Consider the following 19,334-nt stretch of genomic DNA (forward strand, 5'->3'; position numbering starts at 1 on the left):
TGGATGAACCTCAAATCCATCACGCTAAATAAGTCAGTCACAAAACACCAAATTTATGATATCATTTATATGAAATGTCAAGAACAGAAAAATCTAGACATACAGAAAGGAGACTGTTATCTGCCAGGGACTGGTGGGAATAGGAAGCAGAATGATGGAGAATGAATGCTGACAGGCAAAAGGTTCTACTGGGGATGATGAAACTATTCTAATATTAGATTATGGGGATGGCTGCACATCTGACTGTATACTTTAAATGGGTGAATTTAATGGCATATAAATTACATGTAAATAAAACTTAAAAAATACCCTAAATGACAGACTGATTACACAGCAGATGATCTAATTAATTTATCCAAGATGTAACAGAGAGAGATAAAAATGAGGAGAAAACACAAAAGAGAATGGGACACAACATTTAAATGCATAATGCCTGAGAATTTCTCAGAATTGTTGAAGACATCAATCCTCAGGTCCAAAAGCCCAATGAATTCCAAAAAGCATTAATAAAAAGAATTTCAAACACAGTTGTGAAAGTATAGAACACCAATTAAAATAGAGCTAATTCTAGCCTTGGCTGGTGTAGCTCAGTGGATTGAGCATGGGCCTGCGAACCACACGATCGTGGTTCGATTCCCAGTCAGGGCACATGCCTGGGTTGCAGGCCAGTTCCTGGCAGGGGACTCACGAGAGGCAACCATACACTGATACTTCTCTCCTTCTCTCCTACTCTTAAAAAAATTAAAAATAAATAAAATAGAGCTAATTCTAAAACCAGAGAGAAAACACAGATTCCACACAAAGATAAAAATCAGAGTAATGGTTATCATTTTTTAAAGAATTTTTCTCTACACGATCGTGGTTCGATTCCTAGTCAGGGCACATGCCTGGGTTGCAGGCCAGTTCCCAGCAGGGGACTCACAAGAGGCAACCACACATTGATATTTCTTTCCTTCTCTCCTTCCCTTTCCCTCTAAAGATAAATAAAAAAAATAAAATCTTAAAAAAAAAAGAATTTTTCTTTTCTTTTGATTGTTCAAGTACAATTGTCTCTATTCCCCACCCCACCCCAGCCACCCCCAACTCCTGCCCTCAATCCTACCCCACTTTTGGCTTTGTCCATGTGTCCTTTATGTATGTTCCTTGACAACCCTATCCACTTTCACCCACAATTATCTTCTCCTACCTCCCCCTCCCCTCTGGTTATTGTCAATAAATTTTTAAAAAGATTTATTTATTCTAGACAGAGGGGAAGGAAGGGAGAAAGAGAGGGAGAGAAACATCAGTGTGTGGTTGCCTCTCACAAACCCCCTAACTGGGAACCCGACCTGGACCACTACCCAGGCACATGCTCTGACTGGGAGTCAAACTGGCAACCCCTTGGTTCCCAGGCCAGTGCTCAATCCACTAAGCCACACCAGCAGGCTGGTTAACATGCTTTAATTAAAAAAAAATTTCAATGACAGTTGGCACAGTATTAGTTTTAGGTATATAACACAGTAGACATTTATACAACTTACAACTTACATAGTAGACATTTATACAACTTACGTGATCCCCTCAATTAGTACCCACTCGACACCATGCAGAGTTATTACAAAATTATTGACTATTGACCATATTCCCTATGCTGTACTTTACATCCCAGTGTGTTTTCTTTTTTTTTTTTTGGTTTGAACAAATAATGGTTTAATTTTCTTATAGGATCAGATGCTAAACAAGACAGGTGTGAATGATAGTCTTGGCCTTTCCTTCATGGCAGCAAGGTGGCTGCCCCAGGTCCAGATGTCATACCCACAATCACGGCAGGAAGACAGAGCACAGGGCTGCAGAACTTTCCCAAAATCCTCTCTAGTGGCTCTGCTTAGTTCACACTAACAGGCAGCTCTGATTCCAGGCAGAGCTGGGGTACATGGTAACTCTTAACAGCAAGGGAAGCTGAGCAAGTGAGCAAAAGGAGCATCAGGTTGGCTGGGACCTGTCAGTAATCTGTGGTCTGATCTGGGCAGGCTGACACTCCAAACAACCATTGGCAAGATGTGGGGAGCAAGGAGCTGGAGTCCCATCAGTAACAACAGTACCTGCCTCAGGCTCTGCCTTCTGTCTGTTCCACATACGTTCCCTCAGTTCTTGGGGACCCAGCCAAGGGATTCAGGAGTCGGTGGCCCAGTGCTTGACCCCAGGGGAATAAATGACTGAGAGACTAGAGCTAGGGGTGGCGGCCACATCCCACCCAGGGGCCCATATAATTCTCTGAGCATTAGGACACCTGAGCCATCTACCCTGTTCATTTTAACTATCTAAGGCCCATGGGAGCCCAGGCTCTGGGGCCTCTCTGGCCTTCAGATGGGTCCCTGGTCCCCATCTCCCAGGAGTCTGGGATACCTCTACCTGCCGTCACCATCCAATCCTGGGCTTGGAGGCCCATCCCACCACTTGGAGGCCCTGCCAGGGACTACCCAGCCCCGGGCATTTGCCACTGGCCCTCAGGGCTGCTTTGGGAGGTGAGAGACAACCAGAGGCCTCAGCTCCACAGTGGTTCAGCAGTTCAGGACTCACTGAGCCACCAGCTATAGGCATCAAGGAGTGTCTGGGTAGAGGAGACAATGTAGGGAACGAAACCTGGAAGGATCCTCCTCAGGGGAGAAGGGGCCCTGTAGCTTAATGACGTTGAGCTTCTCAAAAACATCATAGCTGAGGGTGAGCTGCTCTGGGAGCTGGGCAGCCCCCAGCAGCTGCAAGGTCTCCAGGTGGGAGTGGAAGAGTGGGTTGGGCTACAGACAGACCCACAGCTTGCACTCGATTTTGTAGCCCACAGTGCAGTCGTCAGGCAGCCAGATGACTGCAGATGTGTCCACGAAGCAGCAGCTGCTGGCCCATGGGGCCATCTTTAAAGCCAGTTTGTGGCTGATGCAAAAGCTGCTCCCCCTCCCACCCCGTGGCAAATTAGAATTGTACCTGCCTCATGCATTGTGAGGCTGCGACACAGAAGCATCTATAGGCCAGTTCAGGCTGGGCTGGCCTATGCAGACATCAAGGGCCTGCGGGACGGCTCTTAGCAGCTTCAGCAGCTCCTTTGTGTTCACATAGTTGTCATTATCCCCATAGCAGAACCACCTCAGTCCACTGGCCAAGAATGCATCAACTCAGCAGCTATCTTTCAAGACAGAACTGGATGGCTGTGCTCCACAAAACAGTGGGCTTTGAGGTGGGCTCCCAGTCTCTCCTGGAGGCCTTCATCCAGGCTGTCAGTGAAGACAAATGTCTGTTCCCTGGTCCAAGAGATCCATTTGTCCAGCAGCAGTTCCAAGTGAGAACAGTGGAAGGCGCTGGTTGTCCTGATTGAAATGAAGACATCCTGCAGCTGCAGCTCAAGGGGCTGAGGGCTTGGTGGGCTCAGCCTGGCGGCCTCCACACTCTTCAGGGACAGACTCAAATGACACTGAAGGGAGAAGAGCCCCATGCACAGGAGTGTGAGGAGGGCTCCTGCCAGGCCCCTGAGGAGCCAGTACTGCATTGGCTCTGGGACCCTCCACAGCTCAGCCCCCAAATCCCAACTGGATGGGGTGGGAATGCTGGTCAGGCAGGGGCCTCTGCAAACACAAAAGTCTGGCAGGCATTGGGGCCAGCAAAGAGGGGAGAGGTGGGAACTGGTGAGCTTGGCCCCAGAGGCCAGGCAATGGCAGTGCCTCCGCCTCCACCTCCGCCCACCAGCTCTCCACCTGCTCTCCTGTGTCTGTTTTCTTATCTGGCAATTTGTACATCTCAATCCCTTCCTCCTTTTCACTCAACTACCCCTACCCCCACGTGGCAACCATCAATTTGCTCTCCATACCTAAGTGTTTGCTTTGTGGTCATTTATTTTGTAGATTCCATATATAAATGAAATTATATGGTATTTATCTTTCTCTGTCTGACCTATTTCATTTAGCATAATATCCTCTAGGTCTACCTGTGTTGTCACAAAAGGCAAGATTTCATTCTTTTTTTATGGCTGAGTAATAATCCACTGAATACATGTACCACATCTTCTTTATCTAAAGCTGTAGGTATGTTTAAAGGTAAAAAGGCTGTCAAAAGTAAGCCTGCCTTTCATAGACATCAAGAGATATTCTGTCCTCTGCAACATCTGGAAGAACCAATCACAAATCCCTATAGCAAACACCCCCACCCCACACAACCTGCATACCTCCTCTTCCCACAAGCAAACACAGGCAAATTACACCCAGACACACCGTAAGAATAAAACATTTGAAAAGCAACAGAACACCAAGAATGTGAAGTATCCTGAGACAAAATGCTTTTGTTTAGGGAGAAAACAATCACACAATTTTAGTATCAATGAAGCAAGATCTAAGATTATTTGCTGTCAAGGTTTTAAGGGTTGTGTACTGGAAACTTAAGAAAAAAACCCACGGTCAGACAAAAAGAGAATTTCACTGAAGCATTACCTACAGAGTGAAAGAATCACCAACCAAATATTAATCTAATTAAAAGAGATGCATATAATTAACAGGAAATTTACACTTTACTTTTTCCTATTCAACTCCATGCTTTAGTTTCTTTAATTGGGCCAGACAGAAGATGAAGCAAAAGGCATCAAAGGAATCAGAGAGAGGCCAAGAAAGCAATGTTTACATATTGTTTATGATCTATTTTGAAAGAAAATATTTACTCGAGTTTCTATTTACTTACTCAGAAAACATTTGAGTGCTCACTACCAGTAGAACGCTGCCCTCAGGGAGTTAAAAGTCTAATAAAGACAAATTACCTGTAAGTGTAAGGCAGAAATGAAAAATTCTATGAGAGAGGTAAAAGGGCACACAAGCTGTGTATATCTGTGAGGACTGAGGCTAAGTTTGGTGGGTTCATGATGTCAGATATAAAGCTGTAAGACCTAAAATAGATTTTGAGTAAAATATGAATTCAGAAAGATGTACAAAGAGTGGAAGGGCTAACTAAACAACCTACTAGATACATTTAAAAAAAATTCCCAAGAACAAGGAAAAGACAAGGGTACTACCAAGCTAGCCAGAATTCAAAACGGAATTTTGATATGAAGTGACTAAAAAGTCTTCCTAAGTATTCCTAACAAGTAAATGGGTAACAATAGAATGTACACATTTGTAGTAATGTCCACTTCAACCTAAGAACAGGGAAGATAGACCCAGGACACAGAATCATAAACAGTCTAACCCTCAGGGATTTTAATGGACTAAAAAAAAGTTCAGCATAGGCTTTATAAAAGGGAGAAGTAAGGGCTAGCAACAATGGTCCTGTAAAGGGCCAACAGACTTAAAAGAAGGGCTATTTACATTTTAATCTGGGGCTGACCCTGTATTAAATTTAAAGATTATTTAAAACAATAATATAAACTTGAGGTTGTAATTATTCAACTCCAAAGAGTCACAATATAAAATTTGCAGGTTTGTCTCGGGTACACAACTGGTACAGAAGAATCACTTAGCTCATAACTGAGCCTACAGGAGTACCCAGTAGCCATGTCTTTTTTAAAAAGATGTTATTTATATTTATTTTTAGAGAGAGGTGAAAGGAGGGAGAAAGAAGAGAAGCATCAATCAGTTGCCTCCCATATGCAGCCCCCCCCACCCCCACCCAGGGATGAATCTGCAACCAAGGCATGTGCCCTGACTGGGAATGAAAATTGCCACCTTTCACACACAACCAACTGAGCTACATCAGCCAGGGCTTGTTTTTCCCCAGCAGCCATATCTTAATGTACTTTGTTCATTAATCCACCTTCACAAAGAGCTCTCATGGCAGATTCTTTGTTTCTTTACATAAAAGAGCCACCAAATGAGATCTCACTAAAATTACAAGGCAGTCAACATTCATTCTGATATTAAGTTCAGGAAATGAATATTCTTTTTTATGAATATTCTTTTATAGAAATGTGATTATGAAGACAACCAGGAACATGTATAAGTATTTTCATTGTGTCAAATGTGATCAACTTTCATATGTCTAGTTATCCAATTTACAAAATCTGCACACTTAAATTCCCCTATCATAGTGAAGCTGAGCTCTAAATTTAGGGTAGGTACACATTAGCTGAGAAAAACTCCAATACCCAAGACACATGCGAGACCAAATGGTTTTGTTTTTTAAGCTTCCAAGGTGATTTAAAATATAATACCAGAATTGAAAACCACTAACTTGAATTGTGTGGGTAACTCAAGAAAAAAAAAAAAACTGGGAGGAAAGTATTGACCTACAGTAGAAAATAGAAAAAAGCAAAGAAGGAATCTGAATGAAGCAATATTACTTTTCACCAGTTTTAATCTGGCTTCAATACATTTCAAATCAAAGACAGAATGATAATTTAAATCAAAATACTGCCATTTCTCATTATTCACAGTAGGTGTGTTTATAAAGTCATAGCAAATACTGAACCACAGTTCCTATGGGAAACACAGGGTTAGGTTCTTACAATCCTCTGGCCACATTCAAACAAAAATAATAACGGCTTTTGTGTATTTCTGTTTTAAGATGCCTTAATATAGAACACTGAACCCAAGGACAATGGCACATGCCTGAGCAAAGGTTACCTAATACACAAAGCCTTCCTGCAATTAAGAGCATTTCAATACTCAACCTGGGGACATTTTTAACACAGAAATGTGGAAAAAGTGGCACTAAATAGACTAAGAAAAGGACACTTGTTTAGAGTATGACAGCTGAAACAAGGCACAGCATCACCTTGTTTGACCTTAGCTGGGAACACTTCTAGCAACTCAACATTTTGGGGATTTTTTTTGCCAATCAGTTGTGTAAAGCACTACAAAAGCACCATAAATACCTGTTTTTAGGGTTACAAAGAAATTTTACTGAGTAGGCAAATTCACAAATACAGAACCCATGAATGAGGATGGACTATAGCAGTAACAAATCAAGACAATCCAAACTAATTATTATAAAGACATAAATTCTATCAAGTTTCTACTAAGCACCATCAAGAGCAAAGATGGCACCAACACTTCCAGCTATGTAATTTTCTCCACTGGAGTCCTGAAATTGGTTTTCCTGAGAATGTAACATTTTTTCTCATATCAAAATCTATACACTGAAAAAAATCTATATACTCGATTTCCTCAATATCTCTTCCATTCACACAGTAAAAAAGCAAACAAGTTATATTTTATCAACTACCACCAATTGGAAAATGCAGTAATGATTTTAAAGAAAAGGTATGATGATTAGACCATATGACCTCTAAAATGTCCTACGGCTCAAAGTTTTTTGTAAGTTTAAAAGTTAAAGTTGGTATGTTTATTTTAATTGCAATAAAAGTTTACTTTAATTGTATATATGAATATAAAAATATTCTCAGTAATAGTTACTAGGATTACAATTGGAGTTTGTTTAGTAGTTAGGGCTGCAATATAAATCCTCATCTGAAAAACAGTTAACAGCTCCACGCACCCAGAGAAATAAGCTGAATCCAGCAGGATACTATCAAACCTGATGGGCTCTCTGCTTGGACCTATACAGCTTCTAAAAGAAAACAAGCTGCCATATTATTGCTATAAAACTAAACTTCCGTATAACAAAAAAATGAATCAAATATCTAAATGTAAGAGCTAAAACTCTAACACTCTCATAAGAAAACATAGATGTTGTAAGTGTACATCTTTGTGACCTTGGATCAGGTAATGATTTCTTAGCTATAATACCAAAAGCACAAATGACAAAAGAAAATACACAAGCTGAAATTCATAAAAATTTAGAAATGTTGTGCTTTGATGAACACCGTCAAGAATGTGGTAACATAGCTTGCAGAATACAAAATATTTGCAAAATCACTCCAAGCAGAGGAAACAATAGAGGCAAATGCACAGAAAAATAGCAAGGAGGTCAGTAAGGCTATAGAAAAGGGGGGGGGGGGCGCAGGGTTGGGGAATATACGGGGCTATAGAAAAACCTAAGACTTTCTAGACCATAGCATGATTTTGGATTGTCTTCTGAGTAAAACTGGGAAGTCACAGAAAGGATGTGAGTAAAGTGATATTTGACTTTTGTTTTTGAAAGAATCAAAGTAATGGGCTGAGAAAAGACAGTAAAGGAACAAGGGCAGAAGCTAGGAAATCAGTTATAAAGCTGTTGCTACAATACAGATGGAGGAATGATAATGATTTACATCAGGGAGTAATTCAGGGAAGAGGACAACAGTTGGATTCTGGATATACTTCGAAGGAAGAGCTGGAGAGAATTTGCCTGTGGTCTGAATACAGGGTGGAATGCAACCAAGGTCTCAGGTTGAACAAACAAAGAATGAAGTTGCCATGTACCAACATGAAAAATACTATGAAAAAACAAGTTGGAGAAGGGAAATTAAAAAAGCAGTTCTATACATGTTTACTTCTCTGTTAATCTACTTTTGTCTTAACAACTACACTACAGATTTCTGAGCAACACAGTAAAGCAGAAACCTGAACCTGTTAAGGTTTCTGTTAAGCAGTGAAACAGAACCTGAATTTAGGCCTCTTGATTCCAGATTTTTTTTCTCCTAATGAAGTTTTACAAAAGCAGCTAAATGAAATTAAAGAGTTTTTCTCAGTTCACAGTAATTCAAAGGAACGCACCATTTGTTGGTGATCCAAAAACTGCATTCACAAATAAAGGCTAACTAAAGTGAGGGCATTTTTAAAACACCTGGCAAATGTGAACAAGTATTTTGTAGGTAAAATTCATAGTAAAGCAGACAGCAATGTTACAAAGATGGAACAAAATTTATCTAGCAAATGCTCAATGTAGATAAATATTATGCAGAAGTAAATTTTCAGAAAGATGCCAAATAACTTCTACTTTTAAAACTCATCTTGATAATAAATACTACATTTGAACTTTAAACAGTAAAGATTTGGCATTGTAATTTTATTCAGTGCACAGGCATAAGCATAAAGAACCTCTTTTTGCCCTGGCCAGTGTGACTCAATTGGTTAGAGCACTGTCCCATAACCAAAGGGTTGTGGATACGATTCCTGGTGAGGGCATGTACCTAGGTTGCAGGTCTGATTCTTGCTCTGGGCATGTGTGGGAGGCAACCCATCTATGTTTTTCTCTCACATTGATATTTCTCCCTCTCCCATCCTTGCTCTCTAAATGCAATGAAAAGAAATGTCCTCACTGAGGATTTAAAAAAAAAAAACTTAAAAAAATCTGATGATAAAATAATGCTATATTGACTTCCAGCCAAGATGGAGGTGTACGTGGAAACACTGTACCTCCTTGCACAACCAGGTTTATGAACAACAAAGATTTAGAAATCAGAATGCAACCAAAACAGAGAAAATTGAACTGTACCAAAGTCCGATAACCACAAACCATTCATCCAGACCGGTAAGAGGGGCAGAGTTGGTGGCTGGTGGAGAGGGGTCACCACAGGAAAAAGCAGCCAGACTGACCCAGGCGCCTGGCAGTTGGCAGATCCCAGGAATGGAGTGGCAATGTGCAGATTGCAGAGGGTGCAAGGCGGCTGGCTGACCACGGTCACACATTCTCACACTGATAAACCAGGCAATGGAGAGAGCAGTGAGACAGACCACACAAACCAGGACCCCAGCACCAGGAAATAAAGCCTAAAAGCACCAACTGGAAAACTTTAGGGGGTTGAGGTGCTGGGAGAGGCTCCCAGGCTCACAGAGAGTTTGCTGGAGAGACCCACAGGGTCCTGGAGGGTGCACAAGACCACACGTCCAGGAACCAGCACCAGAAGGGCCTAGTTTGCTTGCAGGAAGTGGCAGAGGGGACTGAAATCCAAGAGAGAGCAGAAAAAATACCATCACCCCTCTCCAACCCTGCTCCCACATGCAGTGTTACAACCCAGCAACCTGGGATGCCCCACCCTGGTGAACACCTAAGGCTCCGCACCTCATAGGTAACAGGCACAAACAGACCAAAATATTATGGCTCAAGAAGAAGAACAGCTCAAAGTCCCAGAGCCACTACTCCTAAGCGACCAAGAGATAGCCAGCATATCAGATGCATAGTTCAAAACACTGGTGATCAGGATGCTCACAGAACTGGTTGACTTTAGTCACAAATTTGATTAAAAAAATGAAGGCTACACTAAGTGAAATGAAGAAAAATGCACAGGGAACCAATAGTGATGGGAAGGAAACTGGGATTCAAATCAAGAGAGTGGACCAGAAGGAAGAAAAAAAATGACCAAACAGAAAAGAATGAAGAAACGAGAATTACAAAAAAAAAGATGAGGAGAGGCTTAGGAACCTCTAGGACATCTTTAAATGTTTCAACATCCAAATTATAGGGGTACCAGAAGGGGAAGGCGAAAAGCAACAAGTGGAAAACTTATTTCAATAAATAATAAAGAACTTCCCCAATCTGGCAAAGGAAATAGACCTCCAGGAAGTCTGGGAAGCTCAGAGAGTCCCAAAGAAGTTGGACCCAAGAAGGAACACACCAAGGCACATCATAACCACATTAGCCAAGATTAAAATGAAGGAGAGAATCCTAGAAGCAGCAAGAGATAAGGGGACAGTCACCTACAAAGGAGTTCCCATCAGACTGTCAGCTGATTTCTCAAAAGAGACCTTACAGGCAAGAAGGGGCTGGAAAGAAGTATTCCGAGTCATGAAAAGCAAGGACCTACATCCAAGATTGCTCTATTCAGCAAAGCTTTCATTTAGAATGGAAGGACAGATAAAGTGCTTCTCAGATTTGGTCAGGTTCAAGGAGTTCATCATCACCAAGCCCTTATTATATGAAACGTTAAAGGGACTTATCGAAGAAAAAGAAGATACAAAATATGAAGAGTGAAAGGACAGCAAACTCAATCTGTAAAACAAAAGCAAACTAAGCAGACAGCTAGATCAGGAGAAGAACCATAGAAATGGAGATCACACGGAGGGTTAGCAACAGTGGCGTGGGAAGAGGAGAAGGGGGGAGAAAGCACAGAGAGTAAGTAGCATAGATGGTAGGTAGAAAATAGACAGGGGGGAGGGCAAGAATAGTATGGGAAATACAGAATCTAAAGAACCTGTGACACACGGACATGAACTAAAGGGGGGGAATGGGGTCTGCAAGGTGGATGGGGAATGAAGGGGGGAAATGGAACAACTGTAATGGCATAATCAATAAAACATACTTAAAAATAACTTTATATTATAAAGTATAAGCTTTGCACAGTGGCAGTGTTGTAGCCAACAAGGTTTATCTAAGGCACAATTATTGCTAATTAAAGTATAAGGAATATTATCTTTTCATTTTCTTAGCTACAAAAGCAGTATTATTTTAGAAACAGTAAATGTTTAATTCTCAACTGAAAAGTTAAATTATCCCAATGATTTCTCTACAATGCTAAACTTGTTAATATGCTCATTACCTGCAATTTCACAGCATTACTGGATTTCAGAACTTGGTTTTTAATCACAGCTTCACAACCTCACTACTATAGAATTGCTTAATAGGTTTCTCTAAAATAGAATTAAACTGATTTAGAATTTGCTATTTAACAATGTTTTTAAAGTTTTTTTACTTATTGACTTTAGACAGAGGGAGAAATGGAGAGAGAGGAAGAGAGAGTTCGGTTTGTTGTTCCACTTATTCATGAATTCACTGTTTCTTATACGTACCCTGACCTAAGATAGAACCCACAACCTTGGCCTTTGCTTGGAACCCACAACCTCGACAATGCTCTAACCTAGTGAGCTACATGGCCAGGGAAAGGAATGCTTTTTGAAGTGTCAAATGATGGACAAAAATTTACTGCAGACACTATGAAGGCATTTAAGAGACAAAGAGAAAGCATGTTTCCTATTCTCATGGAATCTATGGCCCAAGGAAATGGAAGAGTTAAATAAAATATCCAAACACACACTTTGGGACTAAGATAGAAGGAAGGCATGTCATAAAGAAGAAACTGATTAATGGCAAAAGAAAAAAAAAGTAGCACAATGACCATGTTAACCAACGATGATTATTCTAGCTTTATGCTTTTGTTCACCTATGTGTGACTGATCCACTGATGTGTATCAAAGAGAACACCTTCGCCCCTTCAATTCTATTGTACAATGTTCCTCTTTTCCTGGGGCACTTGCTCCCGAGCAGCCCTGCTCCCAACCAGAATCTCCAGCCAAACTTCTCAAATACCGTCACACCTCCGTCTTAGTTCTTGACCAAGTTTTTAATGGAAAAAAAGAGTCTCAATTATCTAACAAAACTTCAGGGGGTCTTGAGCCTTAATCCAACAACCCTTTAATGCTGATACCTGTATAATCAGCCACACATCTCTCAGGCAACAAAGGAGATTCTGTTTTCAAACAAAGCCACTTCTTGAAAAGTTTTCCAGAATGAATTAAGTTCCAAAACTGAGGTTCCACTGTGACATAATTTTAGCTGTATCGCCCAAGTTCCCAGTAAGCCTCAGTATCAAAGATGACAGTCAATTTTCTAACTTTTGATTTTGCTGTACCCCTTCATAAGACCAACAAATAGTCACAAAGAATTCAACTGCCAAGGCAACATTACTACAACAATAGTCAATGTCAGTAAGCCCACATTCCAACTCTCTCAATCACTACAGCCAATTACTTGAGTAAAGAGCGATGAATAATCCAAAATAATTTATTTCTAAGTCAACTGAAAATAAGCACACATTCATAATCCATCTTTTGTTACTAAATGTCAATCTCCTTCCATCTAGCTAAATCAACAGTCAAGAATCTAATATTCGATTAGGTAACAAAGAGAAAGAGTATGCAGAAAATCTGCAAGAGTAACTCATCTGACCATTTCTGTCAACTATATCACAGTTTTTAGAGCTGAAAAATATCAACTATACACACTAGCTTTCTAAGATTTTACATACAACATAAGGGGAGTTCACACCTGAAATCAATAAATAAATTTACATAGACAAATTAGAAAAGCACACTAAGTATACTTAAAAACTTCCAACTTAAGTCTGAAAGAGCTGTATAAAAGCAAAAGAAAAACACACACAGAGACACACACACACATATATAACCAGGAGGCCAAATCAGCTAAATATTTCATAATACATATTTATGAATGAAATAAGACTACGGGGAAAGAAAAAAATATTAAATACAAAATGGAAAATAACACATAGTGCAATTTTAAACTTTAACTGAAAACAGAATACCCCAATACTGCTACACTTTTAGAAATGTTTAGAAACACATAAAAATTCACTTTAATAGTGCTTTTGCAAGTCTGGGAAAGGAAGTTTGTACAAAAAAAACCAACAAAGTCCTTAAAATGCTAAATCTAGAATAGTAGAGGGACTTCCGGACAAGATGGAGGTGTAGGTAGAAACACTAAGCCTTCTCCTACAACCAAGTTTAAACACAACAAAGGTTTAGTAAACAAAAATGCAGCCAAAACACATAAAACTGAACTATATGTAAGTCCGACAAGACAGAACCCTTCAACCAGACAGGTAAGAGGGGTGGAGCAGGGTTGGGCAGGAAAGATCCCCCGACCCAGGTGCCCAGGCAGCCGTGAGTAGATTCCAGGTGTGGGGTAGCAACGGGTGGACACAGTGTGGGCACAAGGTGGCAGGCTGACCGCAGTCACACATTCGTGTGCAGATAAACCAGCAAAGGAGCAAGCAGTGAGACAGACTGTGCAGGCCCCAGCGGTGGGAAGCAGCAGAGGGGGCTGCCATTGCTCCTCTTTGACCTCGCCCCCCCATACAGCGTCACAACCCAGCGCCTGAGTTGCCCCACTCTGGTGAACACCTAGGGCTCCACTCCTCATAGGTAACAGGCACGAAAAGACCAAAACATGGCTCAAGAACTCAAAGCCCCAGAGCCGATAACTCTAAGAGACGAAGAAATAGCGAACCTCTCAGATGCACAGTTCAAAACACTAGTGATCAGGATGCTCACAGAACTGGTTGATTTTAGTCACAAATTAGAGGAACATATGAAGGCTCAACTAATTGAAATGAGGGGAAATGCACAGGAAACCAATAGTGATGGAAAGGAAACTGGGACTCAAATCAAGGGAGTAAACCAGAAGGAAGAAAGAAATGACCAAACAGAAAAATAAGAAGTAACAAGAATTCAAAAAAATGAGGAGAGGCTTAGGAACCTCCAGGACATCTTTAAACATTCCAACACCCGAATTATAGGGGTACCAGAAGGGGAAGAGGAACAGTCATGAGTAGAAAACTTATTTGAACAAATAATAAAGAAGAAATTTCCCCAATCTGGCAAAGGAAATAGACTTCCAGGAAATCCAGGAAGCTCAGAGAGTCCCAAGGAAGTTGGACCCAAGAAGGAACACACCGAGGCACATCATAATTACAGTGCCCAAGATTAAAATGAGAGAATCCTAGAAGCAGCAAGAGATAAGGGGACAGTCACCTACAAAGGAGTTCCCACCAGACTGTCAGCAGATTTCTCCAAAGAGACCTCACAGGAAAGAAGGGGCTGGAAAGAAGTATTCCAAGTCATGAAAAGCAAGGACCTACATCCAAGATTGCTCTATTCAGCAAAGATTTCATTTAGAGTGGAAGGACAGATAAAGTGCTTCTCAGATAAGATCAAATTCAAGGAGTTCATCATCACCAAGCCCTTATTATATGAAATGTTAAAGGGACTAATCTAAGAAAAAGAAGATAAAAAATACGAACAGTGAAAGCACAGCAAACTCACAGTTATTAACAACCACACCTAAAACAAAAGCAAACTACGAGGACAGCTAGATCAGGAGCAGAACCATAGAAATGAAGGTCACATGGAGGGTTAGCAGCAACAGGGGAGTGGGAGGAGAAGTGGGGAGGAGGTACAGAAAATAAGTAGCATAGACAGTAGGTAGAAAGTAGATGGGGGGGCAAGAATAGTAGGGGAAATATAGAATCTAAAGAACTTGAGACACGTGGTTATAAACTAAGGGGGGAGAATGGTGGGGGAGGGGGTGTGTAGGGTGGAGGGGAATAATGGGGGGAATAGAACAACTGTAATAGCATAATCAATAAAATATATTAAAAAAATAAAATGCTAAATCTAAAAATTTGTTACAAAGAACTTTCATTTAATATTTTAAGATTTCTAGAATTATCAAAGTTAAATATAGATATATTTCTTTAACTCCTACCAATTTTAAGTACTGCCATGAGCCCACCATTCTCTAACGATAGTTTCTTAAAACATAATCTAACCATAATCTTCTTGATGATAGGTGACTTTGTTCCAAAAACAAAAATCTGGGAAACAATGTCTCAAGGGTCTCATATGAATTTGCAAACCACAATCTTGAACTGTATGTTAAAGAACAACTCTAGCATCATATGGCAGAGCTTCCCTAGAATCACAGGTGTTACAGAATACTGATCCTCATCCTCACCATTTCACATAGAGCTGCCTAGATACATACTCTTGTCCTGGCTGGTGTGGCCCAGTGAATTGAGCCCTGGACTACAAACCAAGGGGTCATCAGTTTGATTCCCTGTCAGGGCACTTGCCTGGATTTCAGGCCAAATGTCCAGCAGGGGGCACTCGAGAGGCAAAAACACTGGTGTTTCTCCCCCCACCTTCCCCGCTCTAAAAATAAAGAAAATCTTTAAAAAAAATACATACTCTCCAAGGAGAAATTGAAAGTCTACACTTAGTTATTGACCCTAAAGTCTGTTTCATTTTTATCAACTTAAGTAATCAAATCCTATGTTGGATTTGTATAACATGCATGTTTTAGAAATACAGTTCTCATTGCTTAAGTAGCCTCTCCAACAGCCATAATCCTGGTGCAAGATAAAGAAATCTGAAAACCCCTTTTCCCCCCCTAATTTTATTTTTAGAGTGAGGGAAAGGGGAAAAGGGGGGGAGAAACATCCATGACAGAGAGAGAAACATCAATAGACTGCCTCCTGCACACTGCCACCTGGGGACATGGCCTGTGTCCAGACCAGAAATCACAGACTCTTTGGTTCACAGGCTAATGTTCAATCCACTGAACCACACGAGCCAGGGCGAAATATCAAAACATATTAGGTAATGACCTGGTCAGAGCAACATTGTAGTATGCTTACATTTTCCCCTAAGCACTCTAATGAAATCTCCAAATTATCCATTTCCTAACTCCCTCCCATGCTTTTTCTCCACAACATTATCACCTGCTAATATAATACATAATTAACTTAAATATTTTTTATTAATTAATTTATTTATCTTTAGAGGGGAAGGAGAGGGAGAGAAACATAATGTATGGTTGCCTTTCGTGCGTCCCCTGCTGGGAGTTGGCCTGCAGGGAACCGGCCTGCAACCCAGGCATGTGCCCTGACTGGGAATCGAACCTCGATCCTCTGGTTCGCAGGCCTGTGCTCAATCCACTGAGCTACACCAGCCAGGGCCTAAATATTTTGTTTTTATCTGTGTCCCACAATCAGGCTTTCTGCATACAAAAAGGCAGAAATCTTGTCTGTTCACTGATGTATCCCCAGAACCTAGATGAGTGCCTGACACATAATGGGCCCTCAAAAAATAATTGATGAGTTCATGAACAAATTTTATAATCTGGTTGCAGTTTTTTTAAAGATTTTATTTATTTATCTTTAGAGGGGAAGGGAAGGAGAGAGGGAGAAAAATATCAATGTATGGTTGCCTCTTGTGTGACCCCTGCTGGGAACTGGCCTGCAACCCAAGCATGTGCCCTGACTAGGAATCAAACTGCAGTTGTTTGGTTCACAGGCCCGCACTCAATCCACTGAGCTACAACCAGGGTTGGTTGCAGTTTTATGAGTAAATTAACTTTACTATTAAGATGGTCAAGAAAAAAAATTGTTCACCAAACACACACAGAATAATGACAAAGAAAGTCATGTTGTTTGAAAAAGCTTGATATATCTACATTAAAATAAGTCGAGACACTACCAGAAAAATCTGTGTTTCAAAATTACAGATAAAAAGGAAAAGGTTTAGTTTCATTTTAATTAAAATAGGGCACATCAGTTTTCCATTCCTCTCAGAAAACACAAAGGAATAAAAGGTGATAAAACAATCAAAGGTAGTACTTGGGACACAGAAAAATTCAGTATTACAATGGCAAGTATTTTTTTCCACTGCCTAAGTTTCCATGTAAAATTGATGACTATGAATATTAAGTTCTGTGCTGACTCATTTTTTTCCTAAAAACCTGTCTTTTCCAGACATTTGAAGTCTAAACCTAAACAGATAGTTATTCCCATGATTCTCTTGTGAAATATCATCACAAGTACTATTTTAACTTTCAGCCTTAAACACTTTTAATCTTAGTACAAATCATCTTAAATTGGTCACATAGCCCAGCTACCGTTCAACCAGCGTTCCAGTTCCTTTTAGGGCCTCAAATGAGGGAACTTCTCTAACGTCTCTGGGGAAATTAGTGTAAAGTTTATCTCTTGAAGTCGTTCTTGTTTTCCCCTGGATCATTTCACAACATCTTCTCAACTAAGAATGTTACATATATTTCTTTTTTCTATTCTGCAGTAAAGTCCAGACAGCAAGCAAAAGTAAAAAGAATACTGTATGGAAAACGGGTTGAAAGGGTATAACACAAAAGCGCAGAAGTAAATGTGAGATCCAAGAAAAACACTGTTTTGGCCTAGAGAGGATTAAGTCCAGAGGGGGAATATGGAAACTTGATTATTCCAGAAACAAAAGCACAAAATCCTTACAGAAAACGTGGTCTCTTTACTTGAGGAGTCCTTGCTAAAACTCTAAAAAGCGCTCAGTTGACACTAGAAACGAGAGTTCTACCTTCTCTTCCTGTATGTTTCGATACAGGTAGTCTTCATCGGTCAATTAAATGCAGGCTATAGATAATGCGGAGTCAATCGCTACAAAATTGCAATTGTGGTTGCCATCTTTGCCAGAAAAAAAACTCCCTGGATTCGGAGGGAAAAAAGGTTATATTAAATTGGAAAGCCAGAAAACCACGCATTTTCAAGTCAAGTGGATGTGACAAGGGTCAACAGACACCTCCTACCAAACTAACGATCGGGGAAGAGGAAGGGCAAAGGTCTGCAGCCTGGCCGCGACTACAAGGGTGGGGCGCCATGGGGAAAAAAGAAATTGAAGCACAGTTATCCTGGGAGGTCTAAGGGGGCCCGGTGGCTCGGCTCTTGGGGATATAAAATATAAGGCTGTAAGTGATGTCGACGGTGTAATGGCAGCTTCGGCGAGAAGGCGGCAGGCTGCTGCTGCTCGCTGAGAGTACAGAGGTTGACAGAAGAAGGTACTCAAGAAGCAAAGGAGTAAAAAGCCAAAGGGAGAGCTGAGGGCCGCGCAGTCAGGGAGGCCAGGCGTGGGAGGCCTGGCAGAGGCCGCCTAGCGCCCTCGCAGCCAGCCGCTCTCCGCGGGAACGCCTTTGCGTTCACACTTAGCTCGGTCGGAGCCGTCCCTGTCCTGTGGAGGACGGCTAGAGCAGCTGTTTCCGCCGGACAGGGGACCGCGGGGAGACAAAGTATCCTTGGGGCAGCAGACAAGCCAGCAGCGGCTGACTGTGCGAGCGGGAAATGACTGTGAGACAACTGCCGCCAAGCCAGCGCCAAACTTCCCCCTTTCCTCCCTTTCGTATTCTTTATCCCCCAACTTCCCGACCGGCTGATGTCCGCTTCGACCGACCGAACCCGCCCCCCCTCCGCCCTTATTTTCGTCGCCTCGCTCCTCCCCAGACACCGAAGACTAGGGAAGCACTGGCCGCCAAGGCCACTCCTGAGCCCGCCCGGTGCCCTGGAATCCCAGACACCGCCCCCGACAGAACGCTCGCATCCTCTCGGAGGCTCCCAAGCCCGCCCAGATGCTGCAAACTCCTCTCACCTGCATTGACGCCATGATGGAACCATCCCCCAGAGGCCGGCGAGGCCTGAGACGCAGGGGGCGGAGCCGCCGTGCTCGCGTCAAGCCGCCAGGGCGCAGCATCCCTGACGCGGGGGCGGGGCCTCCGATGGGATGGAAGGGAATGGCGCGAAGGGATTGGCTGGTGCGCTGTGCCCGTGGGGCGGGGCGGGGCGGGGCGGAGTGCGGTAAACCGGGTTGTCAGTATCTTCTGCCTTATCCTACCGTCTGTCCAGCGTCCGCGACTAGCACACCAGGTGTCTCGAGCGTTTTGAGGAATACGGCTCTGGTTTTGAACTGGTCTGTTGTTTTTTTCCTGACTATACCTGTAGAGTCCGATGATGTCGGACCGGTGGTTTGTTTGTTTGTTTTTTCCGTTTTTTTCCAACCACAGGTGTATGGTTTACAGATTTCCCTTTCGGATGTCTTTCCCCACTACTGTGCCCACTTTGGGCCCGGATAAAACTTTTCTAGAGGCTGGTTTTTGGTCTTTTCGACCTTGAAAGGCAA

General features: G+C 41.9%; 1 protein-coding gene, 1 non-coding gene and 1 pseudogene across 8 annotated transcripts in view; 1 reads left to right on the plus strand and 2 right to left on the minus strand.

The window, feature by feature from the left end:
- The window catches only part of UBE2W (ubiquitin conjugating enzyme E2 W), a 59,507-nt gene extending 40,584 nt beyond the window's left edge, over nucleotides 1–18,923 (minus strand). For 5 of the 7 annotated variants that reach the window (XM_037039731.1, XM_037039730.1, XM_037039728.1 and 2 more), the window contains exon 1: nucleotides 18,807–18,923. In XM_037039731.1, the coding sequence (XP_036895626.1) occupies nucleotides 18,807–18,908 (102 nt within the window). In that variant the 5' untranslated portion in view covers nucleotides 18,909–18,923. Of the gene's footprint in view, nucleotides 1–7,443; nucleotides 7,516–18,806 lie in introns of all 7 variants that reach the window. The other 2 variants (XM_037039732.1, XM_037039733.1) reach the window with 1 other exon arrangement.
- Nucleotides 2,245–3,740, minus strand: LOC118982590 (beta-1,3-N-acetylglucosaminyltransferase manic fringe-like; annotated as a pseudogene).
- On the plus strand, nucleotides 11,158–11,292 carry LOC118982595 (U4 spliceosomal RNA). The gene has a single exon (XR_005065572.1). It is a non-coding gene; the product is annotated as a U4 spliceosomal RNA (small nuclear RNA).
- Nucleotides 18,924–19,334: the final 411 nt, after the last annotated feature.

This window comes from Sturnira hondurensis, unplaced genomic scaffold, assembly GCF_014824575.4.
Source record: "Sturnira hondurensis isolate 20B ecotype Veracruz unplaced genomic scaffold, ASM1482457v3 Scaffold0025406, whole genome shotgun sequence".
Classification (NCBI taxonomy): Eukaryota; Metazoa; Chordata; class Mammalia; order Chiroptera; family Phyllostomidae; genus Sturnira; species Sturnira hondurensis.